Below are 13,224 nucleotides of genomic sequence, written 5' to 3'. Positions count from 1 at the left end.
ATTTTATTCCTGCGGCCGGTTATTGCTTCCAAAATATTCAGTTGCATCTTCATTGTCTTAATCTGCCGTTGACATGTTCATGTTCTGACGGGTTTTGGAATTACGGGGGTGGGGGGGGGGAGGGGTCTCAGGCTAAAGTGAACGCGTTAGTGTGAGATAACTAGGGGGGTCCGGGGGGAAAAATGAAAAAATTTAATTAATCGGAAAATTTTTAAATTTTTAGAGTGGCGGTCAGAAAATATCGAACATTTGGTGGCAGAACTCGTGAAATCAATTTCGCTCAATTTATGGCTACAAAAAGCCCTTAAGTAGAGAACAAATTTGTCGCCTTTAGTTTTTTCTACGAGCGCTTAACGTTCTAGAAAACTGAGAAAAACAAATTTGACCCGCGAGGATCCTGACAGTACCCGCACGGCAGTGTGAAATTAATATTCTGAACTGACTCTTCATCTGCAAGGAAAGAAGGTCCATGGTATAATTTTTTATACTTGGTATTGACAGAGGAAGCGCCGAACGTTTATAGCAGAGTTTGAACTAGACTTAACCATTATTAATGAAAGCAAACAGAGCTTAGGAAAATGTCCCTTTTCTAAACAGGAAAAATCCCGCAAAAACGAATAAATTCTTCACTACCTGATTCCAAGTTCACTGGAAAAAGAAAAAGGAAAATTGGTCGTCGTCTGTTTACGTCCTCCTTCAAACGTGAACAAGTGACGCAATTTCTCGCGGTAGTCCGCGTACAGTGATGGCAAAGAAATGACCGAAAAGTGTGATGCAACTAACAAATTTGCATATTTGCTGTCCCGCAACAAGGTCAGACATGTCTGAATCTTTTCGGTTCCTTCTTTTTCCGTCGATAATGGATAAAAGGAAATGAGGGGCAGGCCCGTAGCAAGGCTAAAACAACTGAGGGGGGCTTAGCAAAATGGTTAAACAAATTACCTCCCCCCCCCCCCCCCGTCACCCCCAAAAAAACAGACTGATTAGGGAGTTTAAGATGCAACGAGAACATAAAAAAAAGACAGAAAAAAAGTTGATTTAGTAAGTAAAACAATAACTTTGCACCTGCACACTTGCACACTTTTTGGTAATCTTTTTTGCCGTGTCTTTTAAGTGGACTACCATGTGAAGTTTCCTAATTTCACGTTTGAAGGAGGACGTAAACAAACGACGACAAATTTTTCTTTCTCTTTTATAATTTGGCTTTAACCGGGCAGTAAGAATCCGACTGTGGGAGAATTTTTTCTCTGGCTCTTGAGAGGACATATTTGTGTGTCTTTCGACAATGCGCGAACACTAAATTGTTATACGCTAAGGTGGTCTAAGGACATTTGTATTGCTATAAATAATCGGATGCCTTAGAAAACAAGTAGTTTATTTCAACAGCTTTTAGGGCTTAACATTGGTTGATGTCGATCCATTTTGGTTTTTATTTCCGATTCACAAGGTAGGAGTACCTTTGTTGATGTTGTTGTGGTTTATAAAAGCAAACTGTTGGCGAAGGAAACTGAAAGGTAGTAAACACATTTTTAAAGGGCTGTGAAAAGGCATTTGCAGCGTCAGAGTTTAAGACTGATTGCTGCACATTGATTTGGTTTAATTATTTATTTTTTGGCAAACTGCTTTGTAACTTCCAAAAATTCTGGGGCGGCTCAAGCCCCCCCTGCCCCTCCCCCTGCTTCGGGCCTGAGGGGAAAACAGAAATCCTTCTGATCAAGCAAGATAGGAGCATTATTGAACACCGAAAAGAAGAAATGCAGCATAAAATCGCGCGAACCGGAAATAAAAGCTGCATGAAACATTTGTTTTTATTTCGAAATTTTGCGTGTTGAGCAATCTTGATTTTTTGCATACATTGAACATTTAAGCCCGGTTTACACGACAAAGTTTTTGGGCCCGGCACTCCTAAACTTTAGCAGCAGGCCAATAATTTATGACACGGCACTCCTAATCTTGCCGTTTAAAAGCAACGTTAAAACTTAGGCGGGCCGAGACCACCTGGCGAGGTAGTCTCGGCCCGCAAAAAATGGGCCCGCGTACCCAAATTCAGTCGCACATGCGCACATAATCTTCAACAAACAAAATGGCGTCGTCTGAAAGATCGGACGCCTCTGTGTCAGGAAAAAACCGTGGAAAAACCTGGTCTGTGGAGGCAACGTCGGCCTTAATAGATCTGTGGTAACCATTTCAAACCAAGTAGCTTCTCCTGGGTTCATCCAAATAGTTCTCAAGCGCGGCTGATTGATGCAGACAAGCAAAAGTTGCCCAAAATAATGCCTGCGTTGCCTGTTATGTATATACAGAAAAGACGAACGCTTTTCTTCAATCATTCGAGCCCTTTTAGCCCTTCGCTTCTTCAAAAACCAGACAATTGCCAGTTGAATCGTACGCTGTGCCGCGTCCGCCATTTTCTCAAACTCGATTCAGATGGGAGCTCCAGTTGGGTTCGCCAAAAAGGGGTTCAACCGCTAGCGAATGCTCAGAAATTTGGGGTGCCGTTTCTTATTTTAGGCGTGCCCATCTCGAAACTAGATGTGCCAAATTTTGCAGTGTAAATGGGACAGTGGCGGGCCAAAAAAATTGGCCCGCGTCCCACATTTAGGAGTGCCGGGCCCAAAAACATTGTCGGGTAAACCGGGCTTTAGTATGCCGCTTCAAATAGAAACTTTAAGGCGAAAGTTATCTTGTAGAATTTTCTGTAGGTGAAAAAAGAAGCTTTTTTGATATAATGTAAGACCTACTAGATAACCGTTTTGCCATATCACCAAAGGAGTCAAATAATTTAGGATGCTTTTCAGAAAAGCAGTAAAAACGGTAGGTCACCGACTTAGTTTTTGAGGTAATTTGCAAAAACTGAAATTTAGAGGTCCTTTTTGCAGAGCTGACCTGTTGCCATGGTAACATGTATAACGTAAGAACTACCCTTAAAGTATTTCCCAACAACTGAGTCACAAAGATGTATATAGTTTGTCCACATGATCGGATTCACCTTTTTGTAATCTTGCATCTTTTCAAGGTAGACCTAAAAGAGAGCTTGCTCGCAGGCTACATTCTTTTTTTTATAAGAGTGTCATTTATCCGGCCTAGGCTGAATATTCTTATTTTTCTTCTGATTCTAAGTAAGAAATATTCTCGTATTATTCTTAAATTATAGCTTACCACATTTCTGTTTTAGAATGTATCGGGGTATCAAAATCAAAGGAAGAATTTATCTGGATACTTTTTGCAGTTTAGTTAATTTCTTTTCTGCTGTATACTTTACATATGTATTACATGTACCGTTCATCGAACTGTCATTAACAGTGAACATAGCTACTGCAGGTTTTTTCGCTTTGTTGGCTAGTTTGCCGTTTATAGAAAGGAACAAGTTTATACGGTTAAGTTAAAAACATATAATTGTATTGTATTTACAGATTTTCAACACACAAATATATCCTTTTCAAAATCTCAGCCTCGGCTTTATTCTTAAACAAGAGGCCCCTAATGGCATTTTCGCGGGATGCCTAATGTGGCCTCATTTATTTCCATTGCACGCTTTGCAGCTTTTTAAAACTATCCTCCCCTATAATAATTGAATAGTTTTATTCAAAAAGACTGCGTGATATTTTATCGTTGTGTTACTGGAAATCATATCGGAAATTACTTCCTGATAACGTCATGACCCCGCTGGGTGCTGAGCAACACTGACAGATACAGATAAGGGGATTGGGCTCACGTTTACTATTAAAAAATAATCAATGTAGAAACAGTTTCTGTCTCCAAATTAAAGTGTGAAAGAAAAGGATCAAAGCGTCCGTATAAAGCACGAGGTATTCTTCTTAACAAATGCTTTCCCCTGTATAGTAGTTAGGTTCCCACCGTTATAGCAATCTGACAACCCAGTTACAAACAGAAACAAAGCTTTAACTTTCGACTGATTAGTCGATTACTAGTTCGACAAAGTCTGCAACGTCACGCACCAGTAATCACTTTACTGTGACCTCTGCTCTGGTTTCCTTCGCATTGAATTATTTGAACTGTTTGTCAAAGCATAATTTCTTCGCTGTGAACCTTCCAATTTCCACCGTTCAAACTGTTGAGTACTTCTTAGAAGTTATTCTTTCGATTTACTGCTTGATAAGGGTTTATTTTCTTTCTCAAAACGGCAGATTAGGGTCTTAAATTCATACACGTGGTCGCCATTGAAAATTTGAACCTTTCAAATAATTATTTGCTTTGACGTCGCACAGGTAAGGATGAGTGGGTCCCCTCCGTCGTGATATAGGCCCCGATAATGGATTTTGATTGGGCCGATGTTTTGGAAGACAATCAGAACAATAGATCCCTTCTAGGGGTGAGCAGAATTTGATTCAGGTTTAATGGATTAATCCTAAATGATTATTTGACGTCACACAGGTAGGGATGAGTGGGTCCCCTCCCTCGTGATATACGCGCCGATTGAAGGCAATCAGAACAATAGATCCCTTCTAGGGGTAAGCAGAATTTGATCCGGGTTTAATGATTAAATCAAATGATGATTTGACGTCACACAGGTAGGGATGAGTGGATCCCCTCCCTCGTGATAAACGCGCCGATAATGGACTTTGATTGGGCCGTTTTTGTTGAAGACAATCAGAACAATAGGTCCTTTCTAGAAGAGAGCAGAGTTTAATAAATAAATGAATGTGCAGATTTGAAGCTACCATGAAGTAAAAAAAAACAAAAAAAAAAACAAAAAGATACCCAGCCCAATTTTAGACCCGGGCTGCCCTTTGGGCATCCCGCGCAAATTATCTTAAAATTTCGCAAATTTCATCCTCGATATTCTTATAAAATATATTCTAAAAAAAGGGAAAAATATGTTCTACTTGATCTCACCTTACATTTTCGTAAGTAACGCAAGTAAGTTACGCAAGTAACCTTCGGAGCTGCTGAGATGGTATCTAATTATTGAAACTATTTTTATCACAAATGCGTTTTTGGTTAATTGTTGTTCAGACTTTTACGATCTCAATATATGTGAGCGTCAATTTTTCCGCTGAATCATAAATGAACCGGCAAGCATACAGAGGGTAAATAATCTTCTTCTAAACTGTTGCTGTTACCTAATCACCGCGACAAAATTAAAGGGCGCGTGCTTCAGGTAATCAAATTATTCCGCATATTTCGTATTTCGCATAATTATGCCATTCCGCACGTCATCACAGACCCCCGGGGGAGGGGACTTCCTTATAAGAGGCTAATGGGGATGTGCCGCAAGATAGGGTTGCATTTTCATGACTGGGTTGACTAGAATGGGGTTTCATTTTCAATAGAGTTACTAGAATGGGGTCACACATTTTCGGATTTTTGGGGTAAGAAAATTCTAAGTAGGGATTCAAAATGGTCTCGGTTAAAAAGTTCAGAAAGTTGTTGTTTATTAAATGTAACCGGACCACCTCGCATTACATTCCGTTCTTGAAAGTAGATGCATAAATAGAAAGTGACTTAGTTGAGATCGCGAAAATTACATTTTCCCAAAAAGTGACTAAGATGGGGTCTATAACTGGCCACAAAATGGACTATAATGGGGCAGGGGCTCTGAGAGGCCAGCGGCACATACCCAGCAAAACTGAACCCAAGTACCCCCCCCGGGCACAGACCATTCCGGTTCATCTCATTTAATTTGTTTTGAAGGAAGAGTTATAAGGTAATAGATGATAATCTTAAAGAACGAGATGTGAATAAGTGGCCCTGTATTCTATAATTTAGATAACGCCGAACCAAAGACCGACCTTTAAAAAATAGCCCGGCACAAAGAAAGGATACAAAACTTGGCGATGTGCTTTGTATTGCTCGACTCCACCTAATAAAATATCCTTCTCCAATGCATATGTCAACGCTCTCACTTTTATTGTCTTCTTTGGACTTTTGTAAACAGATTTTAAGCGGCTAGCGCTCTCTAAAACCGACAGTTCATATGATAACTTGTTCGCTTCGTATTCCGCAAGCCTGTCTGCTTTTTAATCGGTTATAGTACGATCCTCTCTTGCTTTCATCAAGTTGAGCTTCTGCATCGGAATTCAACAATTTCAGCTTTCGCTTGCCTTGCTTTCAGAGAAAAAAAATGGGCAAGGTGTTTCCTTCTCTTTCGAGGACATTTTCATACAACGAAATATAATTGCTTGGAAGCACAATTTTCATAGAAGACCCGTTCTACGAAAAGAGCTATGTATCACGGATCAAGTAACAAGTGTTGTGCTGAGTGCACAAGAACAAGACAGAAAATGAAGAGGAAACTGAATATTTTAGAAGCAATAACCGCCGCAGAAATAAAATATCTCTTGGATTTTTTTTTGTTGGAAAGGAACTTGAAAAGTATTTTAAAAGCTGTTCAAAAATCTTTTTCTATACATCTATTTAGTCCGTTTTAAGATCGAGTCCAGTAGCGCCGTTGTAAAATAAGTACAAGGAATACAGTTGACTTAAAATAGCCATAATTAGCGTGCTTTTGGAAAGTCAAAGCCTAAGCACGTAGGAATGCAGCGGGACAAACCAAACAAGCTGCTTTTTAATAGAGGTTTTGTTTTCACGAATTTCTGCTCCGTGAGCCCGAATTTTATTTGCCTATTTTGTTGCCGCCTACTTATAGCCTTATAATTTATTAATAGTACTTTCTGACACTTAAGGGAAGTCTCATTAAAGCCGCAATGAACGTTCACTGCAAAAAAAACCTTCAGTTCAATAATAATCATTCAATGCTTATTTTCTCGTTTTTAGTGTTTAAAAATGGGGAGATTACATTTGATAGAGACTACAATGTGTGGGGCCCTCTCAATTGAGAATTCTAGCCACTATTTTAGGATGTTTAAAATGAAATTATTTTATACGAATTTCTGGTAAGTTAACCCGGACTATCAACATTTTGTTGCCGCCTACTTATAGCCTTATAATTTATTAATGATGCTTTCAGACACTCAAGGGAAGTCTCATTAAAGCTGCATTGAAAGTTCACCACCAGAAAGCATCAGTTTAATAATAATCATTCAATGCTTATTTTCTCGATTTTAGTGTTAAAAAAATGTGGGGATTACATTTGACAGAGACGATAGCCTGTGGGATCCTCCTGAGAATTCTAGCCGCTTTTTAAGGAAAGATAAAATAAAATTATTTTATACGAATATCTGGTAGGTGAATCCGGACTATCAACATGCCATTATATGTGCAAACGGACGCACATACCTTCATATTCACGGTGACAGCTATATGACATGCACAAAATTAACAAAAGTATTAAAACCACTGTAACGGAGAGGAGCTCTCGAGCTTTCAGTACAAACTTGTTAACGGAATTGCACCACAATAAACAATAGTGCCGCAAAAGACGAAAAAGGTCGCCGCAGTTCTGAGAACTTATCTTGTTTCACTGGCAATATTTCTTGTACATAAGCCCGGGCTGTCAGTATGCCGTTTCATATGCAAACAGACGCACACAACGTAAGCAGTTAAAACTCACGGTGACACCAATATGACATGCACAAAATTAACAAAAGTATTAAAACCACTTTAACGGAGAGGAGCTCTCGGGCTTTATACAAACTTGTTGAAGGAATTGCACTAGAATAAACAATAGTACCGCAAAAGACGAAAAAGGTCGCCGCAGATATGAGAATTTATCTCACTGGCAATATTCCTTGTACGTAAGCCCGGACTTTCAAAATGCATTTCATATGCAAACAGACGCACATACCGTGCGCAGTTAAAACTCACGGTGACAGCAATATGACATGCACAAAATTGACAAAAGTATTAACACCACTTAAACGGAGAGGAACTCTCGACTTTCAGTACAAACCTGTTTAAGGAACTGTACCACAATAAACAATAGCGCCGCAAAAGACGATAAAGGTCGCCGCAGTTCTGAGAACTTATCTTGTCTTACTGGCAATATTTGTTGTACATAAGCCCGGACTGTCAATATGCCATTTCATATGCAAACAGACGCACACGACGAAAGCAGTTAAAACTCACGGTGACACCAATATGACATGAACAAAATTAACAAAAGTATTAAAACCACTTAAACGGAGAGGAACTCTCGAGCTTTCAGTACAAACTTGCTTAAGGAACTGTACCACAATAAACAATAGCGCCGCAAAAGACGATAAAGGTCGCCGCAGTTCTGAGAACTTATCTTGTCTTACTGGCAATATTTGTTGTACATAAGCCCGGACTGTCAATATGCCGTTTCATATGCAAACAGACGCACACGACGAAAGCAGTTAAAACTCACGGTGACACCAATATGACATGTACAAAATTAACAAAAGTATTAAAACCACTCTAACGGAGAGGAGCTCTCGAACGTAAACTTTATACAAACTTGTTAAAGGAACTCCATCACAATGCTGAACAGTACAGCAAAAGGCAAGATGAAAATGGTTGCCACAGTTCTGGGAATTAATCTTGTATTACTAGCAATATTGAGTACACTTCCATCAGTTTCTAAAGGTAGATTTTTTTCAGTAGCCTAAATTTTTGACCGTGCTTTATAGCACCTACGTTTCATTTCAAATTTTTTTTTAATTTACGCCCAATTCACTAACACCGCTCTTCTTTCTCTCATGCCTTTGTTTCCAAAAGCTTTCAGCCAAGGTTCATCTGGTGACGTGGACTTTGTAAACTTCGAGGTTGACGAGTTTTTCTACTTGAACATCACCAAACTTGGTTCAGAGCTGGTTGAATATGGAGACAAATGTGGATTTGCCTGTTTAGAAATTCCTTCATGCATTTCCTATAACTTGGCTGCATTTCCTGACATTAACGGACAAAGCTTGTGTGAACTGCTTCCATCGGACAAGTACAACAACTCGGACAAGTTTGCCCCCAACAAAGTGTTTCATCACTTCAGTATTCCGGTAGGGAAACCGTTATAATTTACAGCGCTCTATAATTTTCTTTTCGTTTTTTAAGATGAGGAGACTTTTTGGTCTTTGGAGTAACTTTTATTAGATACTCACTTCGCTAAAACATACGTAAATTCACGTTTACGAAAAGGCTCTTTTTATTTTATTTTCTTCCAAAAATTTATATATGGCTGGAAAATTAACATCGACCGCAAAGGTGAAACAAAACATGTATATTTTCATTCCATTAATTTCGATCTTTCGCTTTTCGCTCCATCTTCCGATGAACAATTACAAAGAATTTTTACGGTTTCCAATATACCTTAAAAATCTAACAACAAAAACAAACTTAACATGAAATGGATTTTCTAAGGGAGGACAGAGTAAAAAGACCTTAATACGAAGATCTGTTGAGTAACCTATTTGTAGTAACAGAAAATTTAGTGCAACTAAAACATTTTAGTTTCAATAAAACATTTTAGCCATTATTAAAAAGAAATATGTTAAAATTTTTAACCTGCACCTAAAATGAATGAAGAACTTCCTTGAATATAAAATTGGCTTAAACATTCAGGCCCCAGTTGTTCAAAGGCCGGATAACTTTATCCGCTGGATAAGGCACTATTCAGGGTCTAAAATATACTTCACATTCAATGTTGTCCAAGGTTTTCGTACACTCCCAAACTTAGAGTGTGCATATTCGCTTATACAAGAGGAAATACTGAAATCTTTACCCATGCAGATTGAAACTGTCGGATAGTGACTTATCCACAGGATAAAGTTATCCGGCCTTTGAACAACTGGTGCCAGGAGAGAAAAAATCTTAAAGTTTTAAAAAAACGTCATGACTTTATGGAAACAAGATCTGGCTTAAACTTTTTGGGACAATGAACTTAGGATGAAATTAAAAGCTTTCGATCTTCATTTTTTGGATCATCTCGTACCCCTTGTTATTTCCTCTTTTTTTTTTTTCTTTTTTCAAATTTCGAACTTAACACTTTGAGAGAATAACACAGTTCCGTCCAGATAGTTCGTTACTGGGTGTAACCATGGCAATTAATAGCTTACTTTACTTACAGTGCAACGAACTCAACCGGGGCCACCCAACATTGATCAGCCAATCACAGTTCACATTTACAACAAAGGAGTCTGGCCTCGGTAGTTTGTAAACCAATCAGAAACGAGAACATTTCAAATTGCTGGTTTATTCAGTGGCCCCGGTTGAGTTGCACTGTAAAACTGAACCGCTATCAATGTATAAAGTGCTTGAAATTGAACGTAATTTGAATGCATATATTCTACACCTCAGATAATATTCGGATGGAAACTTTTTCGGACACATTTTTCGTCAGCAAGTTTAGTTGTCCGAAGATAAGTAATTAAAGTGTTCTCCGTGTTTATCAGTTGTTGATTTGGTGTAACCATAGCAACTTATAGTTCACTGCACTGGGAAATGAAGGCTAAAAATAGCCATGCAAATATCGATTTGCACTAATGACGTCATGAAATTTCAGACCCCCCTTGTGACTCAGACAAACAAAGTCCTAATCTGTGTGACTAACAAGTACGGTTTTATGAATGGCGGTCAGTTCGTTTCAATCTTTGACGGTTGTAACAGACGATGATGCCGTTCCTGATTCTGTATTTGATAAAGAACCGAAGGAATGTACTGTGGAGCAGCTGAAACGGTGGTTAAAGTGCAAAGGATTTAAATTAAGGGCGGTAAACGCGACGAGCTTGTGGAACGTGTTAAAGATCGTTAAAGACTGCATAGATAGTGGGAATCACCATACTCTTCATCCGAGCATTTGATGCTGGAAAATAGTTTGCACAAAAGTGCTTAGAGAAATTTCTGCGTTACCTGAATTGGAAGGTTTCTTTTCTTCGAAAAAGGTATGCAAGCGAGTTTGATGCGAGGTCAGCTAGCGCTCTTGTGAAAATATGCTTATGTCGTCAACTTTGAAAAATCATATCTCTAAATATTATTCGTATAAAAATAAAAAAAAACTATGTTTATAAAGCTCATTTAACGCACTAATGAAACATACTCACTGGATTATTATAGTCGTGCGTGAAGCACTATTTGTTTGAGATCTCGCATTTCAACTGAATCTTTAAAAAAAATCACATCTCTGGCTAGGATTGTCGAAAAATCATGATTCTTGCACAAAAATAAAGGGTAGGAAGTGTACGTGTACTTTTCAGAGACATTAAGAACGGCGATGGGCAAGAAACATTTCTATTCACGAGATTGGCTCCAACTTAGCACATCCGGTCGTGATTTCACATTTTGCCATCACGCGCATAACATCATACATCTTGAACTTTGAAAATACAAAATTCAATTTCCATGAATCCTAGAACGGTAGTTTTATACACTTTGAGAACTTTATTTATTGAAATTTTTGATAATTGCTAAGCGATGTAAATTGAAACGTTTCTTTTCCTCGAAAAATGCAAGCGAGTTTTCTGAGTTCAGCTCTTGTTAATAATATGCGAGTGCCCTCAACTTGTAAGCGAACCTTTGAAAAATCATATCTCTCGACATACTAATCATATGAAAATAAGAAAATCATCTTTATAAAGTTTATTTATCCCACTAATCGAATATTCATGGCCGAAAACTCAGTAGATTGTTTTCTGGTCGTCAATTCGAGTGCGCGTGATACGACGTGAAGCACTAGTCATTTTTTGTGTAATTCGCACAACATGAGATCTCGCAGGAGAAGCTTTAAAAAATTTCTTGCTAGGGTTGTCATAAAACCATGATTCTCGAACAAAGGTAAAGAACTGTACTATTCTGTGAAATAAGAATTGAGATGCGCAAGAAATATTTCTGTTCACGAAATTGGTTCGAACTTCGGTCATCCGGTTGTGTTTAGACTTCGCGCCGTCACGCGCATAAATTCGATTTCATACATATCCAAATTTGAAAATTCATAGTTAGCTTTCTAAAAATCCTAAGACGGTAGCTTTAGACATTTTGAATACTTCATTTTCGATAATTGCGAACCGATAATTGCGAACCAATGTCAATAGTAACGTTCCTCGACAAATGAAAACATTTTCGTTTCTCTACTACATGCATCAGCTTGCCTATGGCGGATCGAAATGTTTGTCTGAGTCTATGCGGGGGAGAGGGGGAGGGGGGGGGGGGGTGTTCTCCGCGGCAGAATCAATTTTTAGTAATAGTGCAAAGCGCTATTTTTGTTGAATTCACTGCTCACAGATTACGACCAGTTTGGATTCAGCAATGTACTTGAAAATTGTGGAATTAAGTTTTTTATCGCACATTTTGGTCCCAGCAGAAAATTTTAATAGAAACTTCTTTAATAAATATCAAATGCCCCACATAAAAAGGGGGCCGAGTTCCCTCCCCCAAAGCGCTTCCCCCTCTCCCCTCCCCTTACAGCAGAAGGAAAACAAAAACAAAGATAATAAAAGAAGTTAAGAACTTGATCTTTGAAACAAAGGCTTAACTATTTCAAGTTGCCACAATCTATTTTCATTCTGAAAAAGGTTGTGGGAGGGGATGGGATTGGGCAGCACCCTCGCAGACGCTGGAAATCTGATCCATTTTTTTCCATCCCCAATCCCCAGGCATATTACTGTTTTACAAATGTATGACCACTCAGAGGGAAGTTAGTTATCCATAATGGGAATTTGATTAAATTCCCTTAAGGGGAAAGCTTCATAAAAAAGAACATTCTTTATTTTAAAAAAAATGGCGGGCTTACCACTAGCCTATAGCTACTAATAGCTTCATAACAGGAAATCTTCTTATTTACCTTGTAAGAGTTTGAAGTAAATGGTCTCTTTTCCTCTTTTGTAGCCTCCGTGTAGCAGTGGGCCCTGTAAGAATAACGGTAAATGCGTGACACTGTACGGCAAGGACAAAAGCTATGTCTGTGTTTGCAAGGAAGGATTCACGGGGAAAAACTGCGAAGCAGGTAAGGCACTTTGTCTGCGTTCTGCTGCAATCGAGTTTTATCCACCTCATTATTGGACGTGAACGACAAAAAGTTGCGACTGAGATGGCTACTGTACAGAACAAAATTGGAAAATTTCAGTCATAGACTGATATCATGGTCCCATCGTCCGAGTGTCTGTTAGTCCACGTTTTATTGGTGGGTGTATTTAACAAATTCATTCAACTGGTGACGTTCGCTTAACTTAAGTAATAGTAGTCTTTAAATGTCCAGGATTTTTTTTTAAAACCTGAGAGCTGCAAGATAGCGGGATTCAGATGTCGCGTCCGTAGAAGAAAAGGAAACTGTTTCACTTCCTGCATTGCGGTTTTATTTATTTATTTATTTATTTATTTATTTATTTATTTATTTTTCTTTTGTTATTGTTGTCG

The 13,224-nt window shown here is 38.6% G+C and overlaps 1 protein-coding gene across 2 annotated transcripts in view; it reads left to right on the top strand.

Moving 5' to 3' along the window:
* The first annotated feature begins 8,276 nt into the window (after positions 1–8,276).
* LOC146489107 (uncharacterized) overlaps positions 8,277–13,224 on the top strand; it is a 31,362-nt gene continuing 26,414 nt past the window's right edge. Inside the window, exons 1-3 of one of the 2 annotated variants that reach the window (XM_085105979.1) lie at positions 8,277–8,469; positions 8,602–8,876; positions 12,697–12,814. In XM_085105979.1, the coding sequence (XP_084962105.1) occupies positions 8,364–8,469; positions 8,602–8,876; positions 12,697–12,814 (499 nt within the window). In that variant the 5' untranslated portion in view covers positions 8,277–8,363. The remainder of the gene's footprint in view (positions 8,470–8,601; positions 8,877–12,696; positions 12,815–13,224) is intronic. The other variant, XM_085105971.1, reaches the window with a different exon arrangement.

The sequence above is a fragment of the Pavona decussata genome, unplaced genomic scaffold (assembly GCF_977016875.1).
Source record: "Pavona decussata unplaced genomic scaffold, jaPavDecu1.1 SCAFFOLD_6, whole genome shotgun sequence".
NCBI lineage: Eukaryota > Metazoa > Cnidaria > Anthozoa > Scleractinia > Agariciidae > Pavona > Pavona decussata.
Note: the sequence above shows the minus strand (reverse complement) of the source record. Positions and strands in the feature narration are given on the sequence as shown.